General features: G+C 37.7%; 2 protein-coding genes across 7 annotated transcripts; one reads left to right on the top strand and one right to left on the bottom strand.

Annotated features, from left to right (window-relative positions):
* The first annotated feature begins 800 nt into the window (after window positions 1-800).
* Window positions 801-3,744, top strand: LOC147235745 (myoblast determination protein 1 homolog 2-like). The gene is made up of 3 exons (XM_086143953.1): window positions 801-1,573; window positions 2,464-2,536; window positions 3,155-3,744. Exons 1-3 carry the CDS (start codon window positions 1,028-1,030, stop codon window positions 3,346-3,348), a joined length of 813 nt encoding a protein of 270 aa, XP_086000079.1. The 5' UTR covers window positions 801-1,027; the 3' UTR covers window positions 3,349-3,744.
* A 532-nt stretch (window positions 3,745-4,276) lies between these two features.
* Window positions 4,277-20,601, bottom strand: LOC147235744 (troponin T, fast skeletal muscle isoforms-like). 6 transcript variants are annotated; one of them, XM_086143949.1, is made up of 16 exons: window positions 20,467-20,542; window positions 18,707-18,753; window positions 17,181-17,220; window positions 17,049-17,062; window positions 13,190-13,315; window positions 10,089-10,106; window positions 9,836-9,856; window positions 9,184-9,202; window positions 9,062-9,107; window positions 8,788-8,904; window positions 8,541-8,618; window positions 7,894-8,007; window positions 7,647-7,756; window positions 4,904-4,994; window positions 4,701-4,741; window positions 4,277-4,477 (listed from the first exon to the last, which is right to left on the bottom strand). In XM_086143949.1, exons 3-16 carry the CDS (start codon window positions 17,198-17,200, stop codon window positions 4,441-4,443), a joined length of 852 nt encoding a protein of 283 aa, XP_086000075.1. In that variant the 5' UTR covers window positions 17,201-17,220; window positions 18,707-18,753; window positions 20,467-20,542; the 3' UTR covers window positions 4,277-4,440. The 6 variants fall into 6 exon arrangements, with proteins under 6 accessions (XP_086000075.1, XP_086000076.1, XP_086000074.1 ...); XM_086143950.1 differs by lacking the exon at window positions 18,707-18,753 and having other exon boundaries at window positions 9,184-9,199; window positions 20,467-20,601; XM_086143948.1 differs by lacking the exon at window positions 18,707-18,753 and having other exon boundaries at window positions 20,467-20,600.
* Between the last annotated feature and the right edge of the window lie 3,138 nt (window positions 20,602-23,739).

Raw genomic sequence — 23,739 nt, 5'->3', positions numbered from 1 at the left:
TTGAAGCAAATCTTTAAATGTGAAAATGTTATATTTACAAGTTCAAGCTATGATGTTTAAAATGATACTGTGATTACACAGCATCACACAGTGAAGACTTTGTTATTTTATTATTATTGTTATCTATTAAACGGCCGCAAATAACGTTCTGTATTTTAATCGAAGGGATCTGATAAGAGATAATCCCAGAAAATTACTGCATTGACAATTTTGCTGCTGTTTGGCTGTTCAACATCCAGCTCTGCTCTCAATAGCTGTCTTTTCATTTACATTATTTATATTCTTTATCTTTAATTCTTTTTTAATTTTATTGTATATTTTTAGATTTTGTCTGATATTTGTATGTTACAGCTGTACATTATTTTCAACTACCTCTACTGCACTATCCACTTTGATATCATCTTTAAAACTCGAGATTATGCCTAAAAGTAAGTGAGACAAAGACAGCAATTTTTCAAATTTATTTAAGCGATGCTTTTCGTTGACCTGCGGTTCGTCTGTTAGATCAGTTGGACCAACATATATGTAGAATAATCAGACTCAGAAGACTGACTGACTCGGTAGAATTGACTTAATTGCTTCTTTATTGCTTCCTTTTTGTTACTGAGTTTTACCCCAGTGACCCCACCCCGACCAAACCCCCAACACACACGCACACACACACGCAGACACACACACATACACGAATGCACGCACATACACACCCCTCATCCTATTGGCCCCTCACATTACAGCCCCACCTCCTTGCAGACTCCTATATAAACTCAAACCAAAAGCCAAAGAGCTGAAGTTACACAGCCTGACCCTTTACATCTCCCGTTCTGCATTGTAGACACCTTCCAGTTTTTTTAAATCAAGTAAATTGGCTTTGACTGGTTGCCTCCGGGCAAAATCTCTTCATTTTGCTTTTATTTGATGCTCTTCATCATATAAGCGATACAGACAGCTGTGAAGCTTTGACTTTTCAGCTGTCAGAGGGACCTTTGGAAAGATTGAAACTTCTCCCCAAACTTACTTACAGAGACATATGGATCTGTCAGACCTGTCCTTTCCTCTCTCATCTACTGATGACCTCTACGATGACCCCTGCTTCAGCACCAGCGACATGAACTTTTTTGATGACCTGGACGTCCGGCTGATGCACGGTGGCCTGCTTAAGTCAGAGGACCAACTTCAGCATCATTACCACCACCATGTCCCGGTTGCAGAGGAAGAAGACGAGCATGTGAGGGCTCCCGGAAGTCTCCACCAGGCCGGTCACTGTCTGTTGTGGGCCTGCAAGGCCTGCAAGAGAAAGACAACGCATGCAGACAGAAGGAAGGCGGCGACGATGAGGGAGAGGCGACGGCTCAGCAAGGTCAATGACGCCTTTGAGACCTTGAAGCGTTGCACGGCCTCCAATCCCAACCAGCGGCTGCCCAAGGTGGAGATCCTGCGCAATGCCATCAGCTACATCGAGTCCCTGCAGGCTTTGCTGAGGGCCGGAAGGGATGACAGCTTCTATCCGTCTCTGGAGCAGTTCAGTGGCGACTCCGACGCTTCGAGCCCGAGTTCCAGCTGCTCCGATGGCACGGTGAGTTCAAGAGCAGCTGAAGAGGGAAATGTGTGGAATGTCTTAGACGTATTTATTTTTGGGTGATAGTGGAGAAAAAAAAAAAAGCTTTCTTAAATGCACTTTTTGGAGTCAGCTTCGAATTGACTCGTTCAGACTTTGGATGTGTCGTGACAGTGAAATGAAAGCTCAAAAAAAGTATTTCACATTCAGTCAAGACATCATTATCAGATAAAGTATTGTTACCATATTCATGCATCTATACTTAAGTTAATTTAAAATGCAATTGATCTGGATTATATATTTTGCTTTAGTTTTTGTTTAATTAGTGAATGTTATTTATTTTGGAGAATTTGGAACAAATGAATTATTACCCAATATTTTCACAATGATTCCTTGATAAAAATGTCCGCAATAAGTGACAAAAAAGTATCCTTAATCGTAAGAATTATTAAGGATTTTGAAAAATAAAAAAATCCCTCATAATTTACGTCTATTTTATTTCATTTTTTTCTTTTTCACTTTCAACCATAAATCTATACAATTCCATCCTATACATTCCATTGATCAATAAACAGACAATCTCGAAGTTGTCACTCAGTACTCTTTTAACCGTGTAAACTCTCATAAACATTTATCAGTTGCAGAGCTGAAAGAAGTAATTTACTCTAAACAAAGATTCAACTTAGAGCATAATGATATGTTTGAACTCTTGTAATAAGAAAATTAAAACAAAGTGGATAACTCTGTATAAAACAGTAAACTTATGTAAAGTATTCAATTAAAAAGCTTTGAAGGCAGGAAATAGAATGGGAAGGTAAATTATGCTTTAACATCTCGATAAAAAACTGAGACTTTGCACCCCGTATCTTGTAAATCTTATGTGTTTTTTCTGTCTGATCTCTCCTCAGATGGACTTCATATCTCCATGTTCCAGCACAAGTGAAAACAGCGACGGTGCCGTCTGCGGCCACAATACAGACGGTCAGTTTCATATTAAGTGGTTTCATTCTTAAAGGAACTAAGTTGAACCTTTATGTCTGTGGAGGTTCTCAGTCATCCAAGTCATGGTGAATTCTTGTCGAAATCTTCTGGTCTTGGCAATTGGACTTGAATTTTTTTTTAACTTGAAGATGTTTCATCCCTCATCCAAGAGGCTTCTTTAGTTGTAATGGGAGTTTCTGAATATAACTGCCAGGTTTTTGGGTGGGTCTAGGTTATGGTGGCTTGTTGTGTAAATGGAAGAGTAGTTTAACCTTTACTTCTAAATTTTAGATTAAATTACTTTTACTGTATAAAATAAATGAACGATACATCAAGATTGAAATTGACATCACCGTTGTCAGGCTTTACGTGAGAATTCACAATTAGCTTTCTTTGTTTTATGGCCTCTCTACGTTCTTTAAAAAAAAATGATAACATAAATATTGTAATATACTTTGCCCACTCTTCTTAAAGTTCCTGGTATTTCTATTCAACTTAAATTACTCCATTTAATTCCCTTGTGATTAATAACATACATTTGAATCATTTTTTTGAGCCACATTGAGCTCTTGCTGTTAATAAAATATATAATTATTATCCCCTTGTTCTTTCTGACAGATTCCAGCAGCAGCAAACCGTTGCTCATCTCCACTTTGGATCGTTTATCAAGCATTGTGGAGCGGATCAGCACAGATGCAGCTGTTGCCCCTCTTGGCGACAGCGTGGTCCCCCAGGGCCCAGGATCACCTCAGAACAGTCCCACTGTCCCCAGACTTTCTGAAGAACCCAACAGCATCTACGAGCCTCTCTGAAAAAGATGGACCCTGAGAATACGTATCCCACTAAAACAAACGTTTCCCTTCATTTATATGCAGAAACCTTCTAGTAAATACAGAAGCTACTACGAGTTGCATTTTTTCAAATGTTACTTCTGCATTTGTTCAAACTGGGTGTAGTTTTTTTTTTTTTTTTTGCCATCCCCCCTCCGGGCAAATTATATGTTTTATCAATTTAAGAGAAAAAGATAGGACAGTTTGATTGACTTGTCCTGCGGACATGACCGAGGACCATTTTGTACAACTGTAAATAAGAGCTTTTTGTGCTTCAACACACACAAAACACTTCTGAGATTGTTGTGTTTAATGTCTCCATGTATAATTTATGAGTGAATGGCATTTTAACAAATAAATATTTATACTGTGAACACCTCCCTGTAATATCGTATTCATTTTTCATCGATTTGGCCGATAAAAAAGTAAGAAAGTAAAACAAAAAAAAACCAGCACAAAATTATCATTGCACTGCTGCTATTTATGGTGATTTCTGTTAAATCTTTCAGTTTCTCTTATAATCACTTTATCTGTCTTTTTTTTATTTCTGATGGTGTGCTTTAATGAAAACCTTCATTGAAATCAAGAACTTTTCGATTTGTAAACAGTTGCCATACATTCCATTATGGCACCAACAGCTATATCTAATGTTTATGAGAGTAATGTAATTATCAAATTTATTTAGATGACCACTTTGCTAATTGGAGTATATTTATAGATTCATGGAATTACTTTATGCAATTTGAATCGTGGTTACTAAGTTACCATGAATGTCATATTACATGGTGATGGAATGACAACTGTTTGCTGTGCCCTAAATGCTGTATTCCCTATCTCTCACTCTCTCTTTCTCTTTCTCCCTATGTATATATAGCTGTCTGGACATTTAAACTTATACAAACACAGGTAAAACTTTTCATTATTTTATTGGAACCAAATTGATCCAGAAAACAATGTAACTGCTCAAGCAAACAAAGGTGGTAAGACGTCCAGTTGTTGCCATTGTTCCTTGGTGTCGGGTGACTTCATCCAACATCAATCCTCTGCATGGCCTGTCCGACACGAAGCAGCCCCTCACTTTCTGCGGCGTGAGGCAGCTCCTTTCTTGCTGCTGCAAGACGTGAAGACAAAAAAAAAAATAGTCAGGTCTGCACAGAAGATGAATTATTAACAACTAGAACTTCAACTCATAGATGCTGTGTATGTGGATGATGCAGCTGCTGTGGATAAAAGCAGACCAGTGCCTTCCTAGTGCTTGTCTATTTTAGATAATCTATCAACACAATTATAAGTATGTTATGATAATTTTTATGATAATATGGTATCATACTTACTGTTTTTGCAGCTCATCAATGCGGTTTCTGAGAGAAATTACCTAAAAGATGGACAAACGCATAGTAAGTAATGTTTTCATTATTCATGGACTTCTAATCTGGAGTTTTTTTTCTGTTTTTTTTTCTTTTTCTTGTACTCTCATATTCAGTGACGGGGTAAATCAGTTGTTTAAAGACCCATTTTTTATAGTCAGCAATCAGACCTCATATCTTTGTCTCTTGAGCTTCTCGCAGTGGTCGTACTTCACAGCCTCCAGGTCATACAGCAAGTCCCACAGCTCCTTCGCCTTTTCCCTGACAAGAACAAACCAAGAGGTCTAACTTTTGTCAAATTATTTTTTCCAGATCTTATATTCCAGTAAATTACTGGTCGATTGAACAAGGCACAGGGATTAAGCATGAAATCTGACAATCTAACCTTTGGTTGGAATCCATGGCAAGCATTAGAGATAGAATACATTCTTAACTGTCATTAATAGGAACCTAAAAGATGAAAGACTATTGTTTATTTTAGTGAACAGTTTCTAGTATAAAAAATATTTTGAAAGACGGTAGTGGTTATAACTCCCATTGCCTATTGCTTCCACCATGACACACCACAAATACAGTGGGGCAAAAAAAAGCATTTAGTCAGACACCAATTGTGCAAGTTCTCTCACCTAACAAGAAGAAAGAGGCCTGTAATTTTCATTGAAGGTACACTTAAACTATGAGAGACAGAATGGGGGAAATAATCCAGGAAATCATGCTCTAGGATTTTAAGTGAATTAATTGGTCAACTCCTGGGTAAAATAAGTATTTGGTCACCTACAAACAAGCAAGATTTCTGTCTCTCCCAGACCTGTAACTTCTTCTTTAAGAGGCTCCCCTGTTCTCCACATGTTACCTGTATTAATGTTTTAACTGTTTTAACTGGTTACCAGTATAAAAGACACCTGTCCAAACTCCACAATGGCCAGATCAAAGAGCTGTCAAAGGATACCAGAAACAAAATTGTTGACCTGCACCAAGCTGGGAAGACTGACTCAGCAATAGATAAGCAGCTTGGTGTGAAGAAATCAAATGTGGGAGCAATTATTGGAAAATGGAGGATGTACAAGACCACTGATAATCTCCCTTGATCTGAGGCTCCATGCAAGACCGGGTGAGATTTTGCGATGATCACAAGAATGGTGAGCAAAAATCCTCAAACCACATGGAGGGACCTAGTGAATGACCTGCAGAGAGCTGGGACCAAAGTAACAAAGGTTACCATCAGTAACACACTACACCGCCAGGGACTCAAATCCTGCAGTGTCAGACGTGTCCCCATGCTTTAGCCAGTACATGTCCAGAGCCCGTGTGAAGTTTGCTTGAGTATTTGTATGATCCAGAAGAGGATTGGGAGATTGTCCTATGGTCAGATGAAACCAAAATAGAACTTTTTGGTAAAAACTCAACTTGTCTTGTTTTGAGGAGAAAGAATGCTGAGTTGCATCCAAATAACATCATACCTACTGTGAAGCATGGTGATGGAAAGATCATGCTTTGGGGCTGATTTTCTGCAAAGGGAGCAGGACGACTGATCCGTGTAAACCAGAGGTGGGGAAACTTTTTGGCTCCGAGGCCGCGTTGACTTAAAATTTGACAGACGGGCCAGGTCAGCACAAGATACGATACATATTAATAAGCATACGCATTTGTTAACAGTACATATCATACTCGTCTGATATGCCTGAAAGTTGTTTTTGCTTTGAAAATAAAACCAGTTTGGTTTATAAGGCTCTGACGTTTGCTTGTATTTCATGCACAAACCATTTTTTCCCCTGTAGCTTCACGTCCAGCTCATTCGTGTGTGTCAGAATGTCCACAGCAAAGGCTAAATCACAAAGCCAATCTGTGTCCTAAAGCTCAGGAAAATTCACAAGCGTCCTCAAGTAGCTCCAAAAATGAAATAATCTCCTGTTGGAACTCCCACATTCAATGACGCAATCTTTCAATCATTCACATCAAGTATGAATTCTGTACCAATCTTTGGCCGGCCGGATTAAAAAGACCAACGGGCCAGATGTGGCCCGCGGGCCGTAGTTTGCCCACCCCTGCTGTAAAGCATAGAATGAATGGGGCCATGTATCGTGAGATTTTGAGTGAAAACCCTCTTTCATCAGCAAGAACATTGAAGATGAAACGTTGCTGGATCTTTCAGTATGACAATAATCCCAAACACACCGCCCAGGCAATGAAGGAGTGGCTTTTCAAGAAGCATTTCAAGGTCCTGGAGCAGCCTGGCCAGTGTCCAGATCTCAACCCCATAGAAAATCTTTGAAGGGAGTTGAAAGTTGCCCAGCGACGGTCCCAAAACTTCACTGCTCTAGAGGAGATCTACGTGTAGGAATGAGCCAAAGTAGCTGCAACAGTGTGTGAAAACTTATAACTCAACAGAAAACATTTGACCTCTGTCATTGCCAACAAAGGGTATATAACCAAGTATAGATGAACTCTCATTTTCCACCTTAATTTGCGACTAAATTCTTTACAAATCAATATGATTTTCTGGATTTTTTTCTCATTCTGTTTCTCATAGTTAGAGCAAACCTATGATGAATATTAGAGGCCTCTCCCATTTTTTTCAAGTGGGAGAACTTGCACAGTTGGTGGCTAAAACTTTTTTGCCCCACTGTATCTACCAACACTCCTTACTTGTAGGGAAATTATCATTTTTTTCCTGTAAGTCTTCTAAAGTAACCAATCAGTGATGTGTTGTCTGGGCTGTAGTGGAAAAAAAATTAAAAAGGTACGGGTCTTATATGAAGAGGTAGAGACGGTAGATGGCACCACTTTCATTCCCATTTACGAGCATAAGCAATAAAGATAATCGGATTCTGTCTGCACTACAACTAGATTTGAGAATCAGCATTTCTTTGCGGCCCGATGATAAATGTCACTAATTCCCTTTCTAAACGTTACTTCAGCATGTCGTCGCTGAGATTTTCGACGGTCAGGGGTTTGCATCTCTCTGCCAGGACCTTCTTCTTCTTCTCCCTCTCAGTCTGCTTCTTGCCTCTCCTCTGGTCGACCTGCACAAAATTAGGCAAGAAACAAAACAAAAAAAAAATCAGATTCCTCTTAAATTCAAAATTGAAACTCTGGATAGTAGATAATATTTTTTTAACAATTTAGACATACTCTATATGCTTATAAATTAAAAATATACCCTTTGCAGGTGACTGCTGAAGCCTGAGCCCATGCTTGACAGCGCAATCTTTTTCTTGGCTTCATCTTCTGCCTTCCTTTGAGCATCAGCATCCTCCTTTCTCTGCCGCTCAGCCTACAAAAGGAGTTTTGGTTTTATTTCTAAAAACAAAACTTTGATGTATGGTGGGTGAAAACAAGTTGTCATTGTGGGCCCCTTTCTTTTCCTTTCCAGTGATGCGCTTTCTAAAAAGATAAAAATCAAAAACCAAACCAAACATGTGCTACATTTCAAGCCCTTGCTGCCATCAAGTGGTTACAATGGATTATACTGCGACTATACTAAGAAAAGCAGATAAATATGTCAATTTAGAAACTCATTATTAAATTGATACATTGCTTTCACACTACATAATACATTTACACGTTAAAGGTAAAAATGTTATAATAGAAAGAAAGTGAAGAAATATACACTGAAAAAGCAGAAACATGAAAATAATTGCAGAATAGAAACAAATGATTACAAAGGCACAGATTTTTGTGTTGACCTAATCATAGATGATTGAAAAGGATGCATTATTTTTGTTAAATGTGAAAGGGTGCAAAAAATCTTTAAAAAAAAAATCGAACAAAACTAAATTGGTGTCCCTTAATGGATAGAAGTTGTACCTCCCGTCTGGCTTGCCGCTCTTTATCCTTCTCAGCACGAATCCTTTGCTGCTCAGCTCTCTCGGCACGTCGCTTTTCCTGAAGATGCAAATCAAAAATCCTCTGCTTTGACTTGATTCTGTATAATTTTCCACCTTTTTTTTTCTTAAATCATTAATTACATAATCAAAAGATGTCTGCTTAAAGATTTTTTTTTTTTTTTTTTTTTTTTTTCTAAAAAGGACAGAGGAACATTACAAAATCTCACAATTCGTTCTTTGAGGGCAATGAGCTCCTCCTCCTCCTTCTTCCTACACTCAAAATGAGCATCGATCAGCGACTGAAGTTCAATCAGGTCTTTGTTTTGCCGTTTCTTTTGGATGTCCTGTAAGACACAGGGATTGGCAGACATTAGTGCTTCAAAATTTCAGATCGACTGTATTGTATCACATTGGGAAGAAAACAACTTAATAAGAATATCCTGCCCTGAGCATTCTGCGCACTGCTTATAAAAATTCCATCAACAAATCATGACAACTTACATCGAAGTCCACTTTCTCGCCATCAGGGATCTTCGGAGCAGTTGGTCTGTTTAAAGGAAAGGGTGTCAGTGTGATAGTGACTGGCAACGTATGTCATTTTTAAAGTTAAAAGAATTACTCACTTGAACTTTGGTTTTTCTTCTTACCGGCCAAAACAAACAAACAAACAAAAAAAAACAGGAAAGAGAGAAACAATAATGTTAGAGCCAAAAATGTGCAGGATGACGTCTCCAGGTGTTTTTGGTTAATGAGGGAGAAGATCCAGAAGGACAAGCTGAGTTACATCTGAGGGCTGCAAGTTCTTTCACATCTCCAGGGAATCATAGATTGTAAGTTGTCACTCTACTTTTTAGAAACATATTCCGGTGTCAGCTGCCTATTTCCTGTTAGACTCACCTTTATTATTGTCAGTGCATAATATTACTGACATTTCTTTTCCTACAGAGTTAGTAAAACCAAACTGTTTCATTCTGACACATTTAATGTGGTAATTTGGATCAAAACAGAATGCCATAACATTATCAAACCGACTAAATGTTTTATTTTCCCAACACACATTTTGACTCTAAAGAGTTTGTTGAGTATTTACTGTTAATTGTTGCATATATTAAATCCTAAAGGGGTTTCGACAATTAATTTGTTTGTGCTTGACATTCTAAAAAAGAACCGACGCATGAGAATAACAAATCAAAAACCAAAAACAAACAAAAAAACAACAACACAGTGGGAGAAAACAGGCATAGCAATAGTGACTCAGCAGGAAATGCAAAATACCATCTAGATCTCCCTCCTCCACTGGCAGGAAAGATTCATGCAAGAAAGAGAAGAAGGAGAGATAAGCAGCATAACAACAACTTGTTTTTTTCTGAATCCGTCCCCCATGTCACTTCTGTTGGCAGATTCAGACAGTACAAAGTATAGTTTACTTTTGCCTTTCTCTCAGACCAAACGACTGTGCTTAGACTGATGTATTTACGGTACAAAGCCAAGAGAAAAGAGGAATACGGAAGAATCTGGAACCACATACCTTCCTCTTCATAGGTGTCTGCATGCAGCAAGCGTCCGAAGCAGGAGCAGAACAGAAATCATTAGTGATTGAACTTGGTGATAGGCAGCCTGTTGTTGCCTATTTACAGTGCAAAGCCTCCAGGGCACATTTACCAAATTCAGGGTTTTCAAATTTTATTGACGCATGCAGCCACTGCACAAGTCCCATGTCAAGCATGTCAAGGATGTTTCTTGCATGATCTAACCTTGTCCCTATTTTCTCCAATACTTTTTTCGTTTTTTAAGGGATTGATATAAAAGGAATCACACAGTGAGCAAGAACTTTTTAGCCGATGCAAAAATCCATGTTAAAGTCAATCAACTGACAGGTTGAGGCCGTCGACTGGTATCACACTACATTATGAAAGAGAGTCTGTGTTTGTTCATGATGGCCATTGTCTGGTTTAGAACTCTCAGTGAGTAGATCTAATTCAGTGTTAATATTGTGCAAGGAAAAGAGAGAGTTCTGGGCGTACAAGGGGAAAAGAAAAAAACACTTTATGCTTATCCCTACTATCACGGTGTATTTTAATGAGGGTTTTGAAGGGGAAAAGTGGCCAGCAGAACCAAAATTGTCTGTTGTTTATTGGTTGAAACAGCCATGTGTTTGTGCATGGTGATACTGAGGGAATATTTGCTAAATTGGATAAAACTATCCTAATGGATCTGAATTGCTAACTGCACCCTTACGCACAGAGAAATAGTAGAATGGACTAAATGAGCTTAGAAATTCACCTCTTCTTGTTATGGATGAGCTCGTGTTATTTTCTTAAAACCGAGCACAATATCATTTTGTCATACAAAATTGTTTGAGCAGCAACATAAATTATCAACTCAGGAAATAAGTGACAAAGCCTGGGACTTGAGCAGTGACTCCATATTTCTGGTGCTTTTTAGAGCAGTTTGCCAGTCTCTGTCTTCATCTACGAACGGAGAGAACAAAGCTAAACATGAAATCAAGGGAGGTGAAAAAAAGGCTTTTACATGACTTAGAATTACCCATCATCCATTCTGTAATTGTGTTTGACAGAGATTCATGAGATTCATGACCCTGGCAAAATTCAAACAAGAGTCCACAACAAAATGAGACATAAAAATGGATGAGATGGGCAGTTGTTACATGTAAAAGAAGCTGCTTTTCTTCTTCTCCCTTTCAACATTTGTATACACTCATTGTCAAAACACACATCTGACATATGCAATAAAGCTCAAAACACAATAAAATGTGTTGCTTTAAGTATGTGTCAGCTAGCAGTGATGGTGACATGATATGATAACTGGACACTTTATTAAGCAAAGCTCAACTCTTTGCTATGGCATATTTTAGAAACCAAGGCATTCATTGTGTAATGGAGGCACCGGAGAGTCTCTACACGATCTTCTTGTGAGCCACAATTTAATACAACATTCACTAATTGCGCAGAAAACTGGGATTTAATGTGATAACAGGTATGCTGCTCTGGATAGTCGACGTGTGGTGACACTTGGGATTTGTAATGTAATGTATCCAAGTTTCTCCAAGGTAGAAATTGTGAATTCTTCGTTTTTGTAATTGATTTTATCATCAATTAAATACATTTCCTTATTGAGAATAACAATGGTACAAGCATGTGCTCAATATCTGTAATATTAATAAAAGAAAGGGGGAACTTAATGTAATTGACTGGGGTGTCACCCCTCTAGAATTTAAATACATGAAAAAAGCTGTGCAATCACATTGCATTTTATTGACAGAAATGTTTGCCTGCGGCATATTTTGCTTTAATTGTGGATATCTTTGATCATGAATGGTTATCACGTGACATATCCTTTATATCCCAATATCCTTCTTTGTACAAAAACAGTAAGTAACTATAACTTCTGCAATAATGACACCGCTGAGCTAAATCAAAAGATTATTTTAGCCCCCTTATTACCCTAAATTCTAAGGGAATGTAAAAAAGGAGAACATCATTGCATAAAATTCCTCAAAAGTTTTTCCAATTAATCCCCAACCTTGAATCTAAAGTATTTCTCTGACTTCACCCATGCACGGCGGCAATTAATGAACATATTTACTGTCAGATTTGTTCACATGTTAAACCTCTCATTACAATACATGGGCATCACGACCCATTCTTACACGAGACCAATTACCTGGGTTTAAACTTTTATGCGAAACCTTCTGCGGCATGAAAGAGAAAACCATGAGGAAATCATGTTTTTCCGCACGACTCTCATGATGTAATTGTAACTGCCATTGCATTTTTCGTCTACATTTCATATCAGGACCGATGGTTGTGTTGTTGTTTTTTTTTTTTTCATTCTTAAACATTCTTTTTTGCATTCTTAAACAAAAATTCTTCTTTAGCACTCAACAGACTTTGCATAACTGGGGAGTTATGAAGAGGAAGTAACTCCAGTGAAAAGAGCTAAACAGAGACTAAAGGAGAACAAGATTAGTGAACTGCAAACATATTAAGCTTAACAAAATAAGAAGTCATGTATCATTTACTGGAAAGAAACAAATAAGAAAATATTTTTAGAAGTTGTGTAAAGCAGTATACAGTTCTAGTCTGTGGTCAGTTGAAATAACTTAATGTAAGCTTGTCATCTAATAAAATGTCTCCCCAGACAATAATACTGATTATAGGACCCACTTTATCAGAGCATTATTCTAGTATATTCTCTTTATTCAGTCTATCAATTTTAATCTCCCCTCAAAAGAAGCAATACAGCTAAAGTTAATTGATTCTGAACTAAATGCGAACCTGTCTGTTAAAAAAAAAAACTCATCAATGATGTGCCAGTAGTTGTATTCAGATTTGGTTTATTAATTTAAAACGCAGCTTATGGCAGCTCTGCGCTACTATCGTTGACTTATATGTTATTGCAATAACTATCTTAGCTGACATTTATAAACAATTGTCAATTCAAAGTCAGTCCTATACTGCCAATCTCTCTCTCTCCTTCTATCTATAAATCAATTTATTTATGACTTGATCCTTGTCAAGCGAGATATGTTTTGCAGTTTTTAATGACCGACTGTCTGAGTGCTTGGGTTCTGCAGGGAAGGGTGAACAGACCACCCATGCCACGTACCTTCCTCCTCATGAACCACCTCCTGTGGCTCTGGTTCTGGCTCTGGTTCAGGCTCTACCTCTGGCTCTGCTTCTACCTGGGCCTCCGCCTCAGGGGCTACTTCTACTTCTACTACCTCCTCCTGGGCTACGGGCACGCAGCATGCACCAAACCGCCGGGGAGAGGCAGGATGTTGGAGAAGGCCGTTAATAAAGACCACAGACATGACAGAGCCATTAGAAACCCAAAAGTGAGAGACTGCTTTAGTGACAGAAAGGATGGATGGGTGAGCAACGGACAGAACGGCTGGAGAACAGAGAAAAAAAAACAAGTGATGATAATGAATCTGAAGAGAGAGTCATGAGACCTCATTCACACAGAAGCAGCTTCATTAAAAAGATTTAAAATTCCTGTCAAGATGTGCACACACTGTGTGCTAATATTCTTTTTTTGTCCATTAATGAGTGAAAATTCTTTTGACCTTCATGTCAAAAAAAAAAAAAAAAGGTAAAAAAATTTAAATCAAAAATCTTTTTCAGCAGACTAACAAAATAAGAACTTTTACCCTTATCTAAAGCAAGAGTATAAATATGTGCATCATAATTTCTGATGTTATAGTTTTATCACGTTGGACTTTATGGTGTTAGAACTCCTGCATCAATCGAGAGATTTGCGAAGACATGTGTTCTGAGGTCACAGTGACCTTTACCTTTGACCGACAACTTCCAATTAGCTCATATTTGCATCCAAAGCGGACATCTCTGCCAGATGAGATTCTCTTCAGGCGTTCCTAAGATATCATGTTCATGAGAATGAGAAGGACGTGGAGGCACGGTGACCTCTGAACTTTCACGAAGACATTCTAATCAGTTCATCCGTGGGTTTTTGCGGAGGTTTATGCCAATATTATTTCCAATAAAGTGTTCCTGGGATACTGCAACAACTGATTTTCTAGGAAGGGGAAACTAATTCAGGGGGAGCGCGTTCCGGTATTAGTTTATCTGAAAAAATAAAACAAATCCCTGTTGTACTTTCTATAGTTTATTTTAGTTCAAATGAAATCTCATTGATTCTATAGATAGTCAAATGTCTGGAGACGAAAAGTGATTTCACTCGCAAAAAGTCCATAGACTACAGACCATAATAATATGAAGATATGTTATTTTAGTACTGGAAAAAATAAAATAGCTTCTTTCATGCCTTACAAAATGCCTTACAAAATACTCCATGTTTATTCTACTTTGGCTTTTTGTCATGCTGTATTTTGCTTAACTGCCATTTATCTTGCACTTTTTTTAGTTGAATTTTATCAAAATGTTTGAGTTTTTTATTTGTTTCACTCCATTACACTGATTTGAAAAGGGCAAATTCCTCCTGCACGTTTATATTTGTAATAATCTAATAAATAATGTAATGGTAATATTAAGATTGATAAATATAAATAATATTACATAATAATACCATTGATTATCATTATTATTACTTAACAGGAAACTTAAAAAGCTGTTTTTTTAGCAGAAACAATTAATTTAATTTCAAACAGAAAAAGAAGAAGTTAAATCATAAATATAATGTAACTGACAAAGATGATTGTGACTTGACTTCTTAAATGTTAAAATTGATTCTTTGGGACTCAAATATAAATTCAATATGCATTTGTTGATTTTTTCATGTCGTATGGGTAAATTTACTCAACTGTTATAAATAAAGCAGGTGTGTGAATGACGTTGATAACATTGAAATGATGTCACGTGAATATATGACAATGTGAACATGTCACATGCGAAGAAAATAAATGCAATGAAGAAAACAGTTTGATCACATTTTCTTTTCTTGAGCATGTGATGTACATAACATCACTCAGTCAGAAAAAGACACCCTTAACTTAGAAGTGTTTGACAACTGGCTCTTTGTTTAAAAATAAAAGAAGCTGAATGGTAAAATATCACAATGAAAATGATGTGATTCTATGATGACAATATAAGGGCTTAATCTGATTAACCATTGATAAAATAAGCCCAAAGACACATTAAACTATCAACACTCCTACCGCTAAACTTTTTAAACCTCCTATATTCCAAATTGCCTCAACTCTGTTATGTCGTCTTTGTATGTATGTACAGGTATACTTGTGTGTGCGTGTGTGTGAATGTGTGTGTGTTTTGTGTGTGTATGTGTGATTTAAACATGCTGTCCAGGTCAAACACTTCAACTTAAGCATGTAACCAGGAAACTGAATCATTAGTGGAGATAATATCAAAAAATCAATTCAGTCGTCTTTACCTTCTTCATCTTCAGTTTTGGGAAGAAAGCATATATTGGGACAACAAAAACAAATATAAAATGAAATCATTTCATATTTAAATGTTAACATATGTTTTTCTTCTTCAATGTCTTTGCCTCTGTGCAATCATTTTCAATAGAGTAACAGACTTCAAACTTTTATTTGAATATAACTGGAACTAGTTTGAATTGCGTGTTGTTGGAATTATGTTTGAATACATTTGGCCTCATATGGAAGTTGCAAGACCAGACCGAAGGCAGAGGTGCCACATTCATTTGCATGTACAACCTCAAGTCTGTATCAAAGATAAAAAATATATGTCTTACTATCTTACTTCATCTGCCTTCAAAAAAATACTTAAACCTTATATCTGACCCAAAACTATTTAGAAATGGAGATAAAGTAATTCAAATTAAAGTGCGAACTTTACATTTAATTTTATTTACTCGAAGCAAAGAGCCTGAAGAACAAAAACACAAGAGAACAATGTAATATCCGCCACACAGATGTGTTGTTGTTTTCTTTCAAATAATGAATTATAAAATTGCTTACTAAAGAATATCATAATATCTAATTTTTAATATGTGCTGTACATATGTACAAAATATGAATAAAAGCAATTATATATTGATAATAAGAAACAAGCTAAAATATATGTAAATGATTATAGTTATACTAAGTGTGCTTATTACACTTATTATTGTAAAAGACTTAGGTTTGTGAGTCACCCCAGCTGATAACATGGGTACATTTATTAAAACCAGCTTCCAGGGGTGACTAACAAGAAGAAAAAGGGAGCTAAATTTGTCAGGTCAAAGTTCACATTCATGCCTGATGCAGACAAAGGCCTCTGTGTGAAAGGGACAACTTAAAATAACATCAGGCTGTACACAACCACAAGAGAGAACAGCAGGGGCAGTAGGAAAAACACAAATATAACATATGGAAAAGGAGACTTTCTAAAGTAACTCTTTGTTTAACTTGGTTTCATTGTATGTAAGAGCCATTGTTATTGAGTGTTTTCCGATTAACATGTAAATAGAGATGTATCCATGTCCTCTTTTCCTGAAACAGTTGCTATGAGAGCAATTTAGGTTGTCATGGCTGGGGGTCATGGTCATCACTATCATTACTCAACGTTTTTCAGGCACATTATTTTCTCAGAGAAATATGTTATTCGAGGAGCCATTTAACTTCAAGAGGGCAATGTGAAATCACACACTGCACAATTTAAAAGGAGGGATGGGTCAAATAAAAAATAGAGGGGGGGGGGGCTATAGCTCCGTGCCTGAAATACTGTCCATGGCTCAGTTGAGAAAATACATGATGACAGATACCCTACCAGGCTCCCTTAGGACGGTTGAAGAGGGAGTGGAAAGAGACTTCTGTCTTCTGTCTCATTTATTCATTGTGTTTGGATGCCCCAACTGCTAATGTGGAAGTTGTTTGTAATGAATTACAACTCAAAGTCACCCTAACAATCGCCCATTTATTTTTTTACGAGTACTATTTATTAGTTATGGTTGTCTCGAAACGTATTTGTGCTTCCATGTTCATAAAAAAATGTGCACAGATGTCTGAAAGGTTTTCACTTACCCTCATACTGATCCCTGCAATATGAAAAGACAAATAAAGAAATAATTTGGATATAAAATATCTCCAAAGCTCATGACAAATGTGACAGTTGTGTGTGTGTGTGTGTGTGTGTGTGTGTGTGTGTTTACTTACACTTCCTCCGTGTCAGACATGGTGACAGTAGACTTTACACCTGGCCAGAGAGAAAAAAAAAATCCTTATTAGATGACAATATGGAAATATTGGAGATTCCCCGGAGCTGTTGGCGATGTTCATCAAAATCATCAAATGTTCACTTTAACCAAATTAGAGTAAAATTAATTTTCTTACTTACCAGAATCTTACCAGATTTCATTTTGTTTTCTTTCCAGAATAGTTATATAAAAAGTAATAAAAAAAGAAATATTGTTTGGAAATAAAGAACAAGCCCTAGACATTTAAAAATAATGGGAATCTCCTCATGTTGTAACACAACTTTAAGATTATTCAAGCTGTTTTTAGCTTAAGGAGATCTGTATATTTAGTGCGAATTGGAATTCTGATGATAGTACTCACTACCAACAATATTGTTCTGCCTCCATAGAAAAAGATCCCTAGTGTGCTTGTTCAATTACCACCCACATAATGGTCACCCCTTGCTGGCATTACCTGTTTGTCTAAATGACACGTGATGTGATTTGGGTGAAGCCATTATTTCATCTTCTTCTTCTTCTTCTTTTGGCTTCTCCCTTCAGGGGTCGCCACAGCCAATCAACTTTTTCCATCTAACCCTATTCTCTGTATCCTCCTCTCTCACACCAACTAACTTCATATCCTCTCTCACGACGTCCATAAATCTTCTCTTTGGTCTTCCTCAAGACCTCTTGCCTGGCAGCTCCAATTCCAGCATCCGTCTACCAATATATTCTCTATTCCTCCTCTGTACATGACCGAACCATCTCAGTCTGGCTTCTCTGATCTTCTCTCCAAAACATCTAACATGTGCTGTTCCTCTGATAAACTCATTCTTGATCCTGTCCATCCTGGTCACTCCCAAAGAGAACCTCAACGTCTTCATCTCTGCGACCTTGAGTTCTGCCTCCTGTCTTTTAGTCATTGTAACAGTGTCTAGTCCATACAGCATCGCTGGTTTCACCACTGTCTTGTACACCTCTCCTTTTATTCTGGCCGATAGTTATCTATCACATAGTACCATATCACAAATTCACACTGTTCACGTTACACAGAAAAGCTATCTTTTATTTGCTGCTCAACTGCAAGCCTTTCCAACTTAAAATTGTTCACAAGTCATTAATGTTGTCTACCGTCTCATTATCCCCATGTGTGAAACAGTTTATGTCTGCTGCTCGGCAGAATCCATCGGAAGCGAGCAGCATCTGGGGTTGCCGAAGGGCCAGGATTTCTTTTGGACCGCATGTATTATGTCATATTTGATATATGTATATATGAGGTGTCTTTGGATGACTCCTTCACACTAAGTGGTGGGCACAGGTGCAGGGGACTCAGAGGATTAGTTGTGGCTCATATTTCCAGCCATCAGCTGAGGAACGGTGTCCAAATAGTTGCTTTAATCCCCAGGCTTTGGCCAGCAGGAGGATCCCCTGCACTCCAACAGCCAATCAGCATCAACTACCGACAAATAAGCTCTTTGATCGACTCAAAGATGACAGCGGTCTCACCTCTTTGCGTCCAGCATTCACCCCGTACATGCCGATACTTCAGCGCCCTGTATATTTAGTGGGTGGTTACTTCATTTTTTCTGCATGAGAACACCAAGCACTACGAAGTGTTTCTGAGTCTGTCTGAAACCAAAACTCAATAATGAAAATGTGGGAGCGATCAAGCAGGTGGTTGAAGACGATGACTGCGTTATGAGTCTTTCAGTGCAATTTAAGAAGCAAATATGAAACAGTTTTATACACTAATGTATTTGTTTGACTTACAAACTGAAAGAGAATCTAGAAGGTAAAAGATGGATTAATATTTTGCTGAAGGTAGCAAACCTCAGTATGTCATTAATATCTTAAAGGCCTTAGTTTTCACTTTTGGGACAACTGTTAAAGGATTAGACTTATATAGTGTGAATAAAAAAGTTTGGGGATTTTCATTTTAAGAAAATATACACATAAAAGTAGCTTTTTATGAGAAGAAATTATGCAATTTTTCTGCAGTGCAGATAACAGAGAAAGTGCAATTCTCCCAGTTCTGCTGAAACCTGTGAACTTGAATATGTTACATTCTAAGGGGTTCAGGTAAAAGTGTCGGTATACGAAACCAAGAGTCAGGTTTTAACCTTCGAGGCAAAATAATAAATTGAAGAAAAGTCTGTTTCATTTTGGCCTCAATCAGCACTTACTCAAAGCATATTTGAGTAGATGCTGATTAATATTGATAATATTTCTCATGAGTTTCAAATCAGGCACCTCAGCTTTCTATCTATCAGTTATGGCTTATCTCATTTGACATCTAAAGCTTGCGCACTGGAGCTAAGCAAGGATGTGCAGGTAACTAAAGATATGTTTTGAACTTTGTTATGACAACCCAAGTAACTAATTCATATGCATTAATAGACATTAAAATTTTTTTTGGATGTTTGAAACTCAAACACTGTGGGAGAAAACTAATTGGTTGATCAGATGACCAAAGGGCCACCAAATTTTTATTTCCTAGCCTCCAGTTCAAGTCACTCTATCAGAAATCACGATACACAGAGATTAAAATCATTTTATTACTGACAACCCGTTTTTGCCTTTTGATTGATAATGTAATATTAATTTCTATGTGGAAAAATAGAAAATTGTCTGATTTTGTATGGAATCCAAAGAAGTTTCACAATTATTGGACCCACACAGCATATGTTAGTTGTAAATTCCAATTCTTTATACTGTAAAGTGCTTGTCTATTTTCCTTAGCATTATATTTTTACCAGATAGTCTGGAGTCTGAAAAGACACAAGTAAAGTCAAATCAACAGCTAAAATACATCAAATATTCCAGATGGTTCCTTTCAAAACTCTTAAGGTTTCAGGCAATCCGAGGTGTTGTGGTTTGTGATCTCAAATGTAAAACAAAAGATGACGGCATATGAATTGCTATCTGGTTACAGTTATCAGTGTTACTTTTGCTTGCTATATTTGAGAAAAAGTCTTCTCTTGAGGAAGAATATCGACTACTCATAGATAAACTACACGTCTGACAAGCTGTCTGACATAGCGGGCTGTGTCTACACCTCTTTCCCGCATACTTCCTAAGGTGTTAGGACAAGCTGCTGATTCGTTTTGTTCTCTGTCCTGCCGCTCATGAAGCTCCTGTTTCCAGATGCAGCCGTAACAAAATCTACATCCAGCAAATGTTATTTTATCAGTTGATGCGAAATGTGAATTGCAAGTTTAAAACCCATAAAATGTTTTCAGGGTCCCTGCCCTTTGCAATCTGCTTACCTCAGAGAGGGAGAGATGCTCCTCGAGCGATGGAGATCACGCTCTGTAAGACTCTGCCAGGTCTGTTCAGAGAATAAGTCCTTGTGATACTTGAGCTCATCAAACCCTTATTGGCTTGGGGATGAGAGTGAGGTGTGGGTGTAGTATATATGTTTGTGTGTGAGAAAGGCAGGTGGGGGGGTGGGGGGGGTGGCCATGACCCTGGAGAAGGAGATGGGTGAAATACTGTGGATGGAAGAGGAGGGCTCAGGTTTTGGAAAGGAGCAGCTGAGAAGCCTCTGTTGCTAAATTTACAAGGATAGAAGGCTGAGAGAGCGAGGGGTGGGGCGTGGGGGGGGTTACACATCAGCTTGGCATCCGGACAATGACAATGGATGTGTGTGTAAGTTTTGTGCGAGTGGTTTGTCTGTGCCATCTATTTTATCTGCCTTTCCTTCAGATCAATCTATCATCATACAGCAGTGAAGCATTATTGACCAATAAAATAACGATAAAATGTTATTCTATTTTAATGTTCTGTTGTACACTCACAGAAAGGTTACCAGAGCTGATGGTGACTGATGGTGGCAGAGACCTCGGAGTGGTTTCGATCTGATATTATATGCGGTGCCATTTTAACCCGTCTTTATAGCACAGCTTCTTTGGATTTCTATCAAGCAAGAGGTGTGGAAAGTAGTCTTTTGCTTAAAAGTGTTATCTTCATCAAAATATCAGTCAGTGTGCAGCTGGAATAAAAGGAGTTCCCAGAATCTGGCCCTACACCAGCCATTCTTTGGACAAGCATTTGATTTGATAATTTGGTATCTGGCGAGCTTTATTCTTGCATTAATTTTATGACAGTAGAGAACATCTTTTGACAATATGATAACATTTCTTTCCATCTCTCTAATAATCTCTTCAATGTGAATGAGTACAAGCTAAGTAAGAGTGAGGTAGGTTGCAATCTGTGAAAGTATTTGGTCTTAGTTAATGAGTTAAAGTATCTATCACTTTGTTCAGTAAATAGTAGTAAATTTTGTAAAATTGCCCCACCCAGTCTGTTGTTCAGGATCAAAAACAGTTCACTATTACAGTATGATACTAAAATTCACTCCGACACGTCACGTCAGAGCAAGGGGTAAAATATATTCAAAACTTTGCTCTCTTGAAGTATTTGTGTTTTATAAGGATACAAAAACAGGTTAGAACATGTTGGTTACCGCGTCTGTATCTAAAAACATGCGCATTGTCGTCACACAGGCCCTAGGTGGAGGGGCGAACCCAAAATTGTGGTTGTCATCTCTGTCACTATATAAGATATAATCCTATACCTTTTGTAAAATGCAATTGTCACCAATTTCAATTCAGGTAACCAGATTTACTCACATCTATATATTTGTATACATTTTTTACCGGAACTGATTCTTTGAAATCTGATCACCATAATGATTCCAAACACAACATCTTAAAGTTACAGTTGAAAGACATGTCTCACAGGTCACTAATATAAATCTGAACGTTTTCTCTGCTGTAATTCACTGAAACACCAGCTTTGGGCTGTTTTTTGATAAAAAATCTTCAACCATGACTGGACAGGGTTCAGAGAAGTAAATCTTTAATATATATATGCTAATTCAGGTCCTGTTTTACCAGTCCAGATATTTTTGTGCACAAAATAGTTGATAACATTGAATTATCTTTTTTCAGCCCCTATAAATCTTGGCTTTATCCCTTGTTTTATCACCAGGATAAAGTTTCCTTCTCCACACCGCACACCAGGAAGCAGTTCACAGAAATAAATTCAAGTCAAACTACTTCCCCTGACTTCCTGGTACGAGACAAGGAAGCTCAATTTGAAGAGTTGATGTAGTCATAGTCAGTCTAACCGCCCGATGGATCCAGGTCAACCTCTGACATCAGACAGCCAGCCTGATATCTGAACACTCAAGATGTCTAACTTTTTTGGATGGGGACAGGGACTCATCTGGTCCAATATGAGCAGTGCACCCCTTTTACAGCTCCCCTGCTACTTTGCAAAGATCCACTCGCAAATAATAATGCTGTTAGTAGTTATCTCACACTACTGGGTGGACTTCATTCATATAACACTTCATCCAAAGGATTTTATGCTGGAATTAATTTCACTCCGAAGCTAAATTGTATTTTTCTTTTTTGTTAGTCTGCAATCCTGGGTTTCATAGAGGTGTAGTTTTCTATTCAGTTAACAGGCATGATATTCCACAACACTGTATTCCAGACCCTTATAAATTAGACTCTATCCAAAAACATCTTTCTATCATTCCCTATCTTCCCAACAGGTGAATAGACAGATGTTTGAACATTAATCCTTGTTAGGAGGTCTATGTTTCAAGGATATACAATATCTATCCATACAGTATATCTCCTGTGTTTCACTGCCTCCAGTGCTTGGGTGAAGAAATACAAATAGAATGATCCTCAGGGATCTGGCTGCCTCAAACAGTCTAATAACATTTTCCGTCCATGTGGGGCAAAAAGTGCTTTAATTTAAAGGATTCCGATGGTTAAAGCAGTTCTGCCAGGTAATATCCAGAGGTTAATCCCAATTGCTGAGGTACCTTCCCTTAATACACTAAATCATTGGCTTTTCTCGTGTAAAGTTCATGTTAGTCCAACTGAAATTAAATTATTAGTACAGGATGTAAAAAAAAGCTTCATCAAACCTTTTTCAGAAAAATGCTTGAAGTCACACCAGGGAACATATCCTGTTCATACATCAAGGATGTCTCATAATATATCTATTTTAATTACTTTTGTTTTGTCATTGTGATTCTATGTATTGAACCAGGAATCATGTGAAAACATTTAATTTGTTCTAATGGACTGAGATTTTAACCTTTTAATTTACACTTTATTATCTATAGTACATCCATCCATCCATCCATCTTCTGCTGCATATCCTGCACTCAGGGGAATGGGGGATGCTGGAGCCTATCCCCGCTGTCATTGTGCAAGAGGAAATGTGCAACCTGGACAGGTCACCAGTCAATCGCAGGGCCACACATATAGACAGACAATCACTCACTCACTCACTCACTCACTCACTCATTCTTTGGGGAAATTTTTGCCAAATTAACCTGCTGCATGTTTTTGGACTGTGCAAAGAAACCCGCGCAGACATAGGGAGAACATGCAAACTACACATAGAAAGGTCCCCTTATCGGAATCCAACCAGGATCCTTCTTGCTGCGAGGCCGAGGCACTAACCACTGCACCACTGTACCACTGTACCGCCCATCTCCACTACATTAAGTT

This window comes from Fistularia commersonii, chromosome 3 (assembly GCF_037954325.1).
Source record: "Fistularia commersonii isolate RoL2024-O1a breed Wild chromosome 3, RoL_Fcom_v1.0, whole genome shotgun sequence".
Taxonomy (NCBI): domain Eukaryota; kingdom Metazoa; phylum Chordata; class Actinopteri; order Syngnathiformes; family Fistulariidae; genus Fistularia; species Fistularia commersonii.
This window is presented reverse-complemented; position numbering and strand designations above follow the sequence as displayed.

What these genes read in the sequence shown, in the direction of transcription:
- LOC147235745 (XM_086143953.1), top strand. Translation starts at nt 1,028, where the DNA reads ATGGATCTGTCAGACCTGTCCTTTCCTCTCTCATCTACTGATGACCTC. An exon ending in CCAGCTGCTCCGATGGCACG is followed by an intron (nt 1,574 to 2,463) that starts GTGAGTTCAAGA and finishes ATCTCTCCTCAG; the next exon opens with ATGGACTTCATATCTCCATG. An exon ending in CTGCGGCCACAATACAGACG is followed by an intron (nt 2,537 to 3,154) that starts GTCAGTTTCATA and finishes TCTTTCTGACAG; the next exon opens with ATTCCAGCAGCAGCAAACCG.
- LOC147235744 (XM_086143947.1), bottom strand. Translation starts at nt 13,394, where the DNA reads ATGTCTGTGGTCTTTATTAACGGCCTTCTCCAACATCCTGCCTCTCCC. An exon ending in TCAGCAGTCACCTGCAAAGG is followed by an intron (nt 7,757 to 7,893) that starts GTATATTTTTAA and finishes AATTTTGTGCAG; the next exon opens with GTCGACCAGAGGAGAGGCAA. An exon ending in CTCAGCGACGACATGCTGAA is followed by an intron (nt 4,995 to 7,646) that starts GTAACGTTTAGA and finishes TGTTCTTGTCAG; the next exon opens with GGAAAAGGCGAAGGAGCTGT.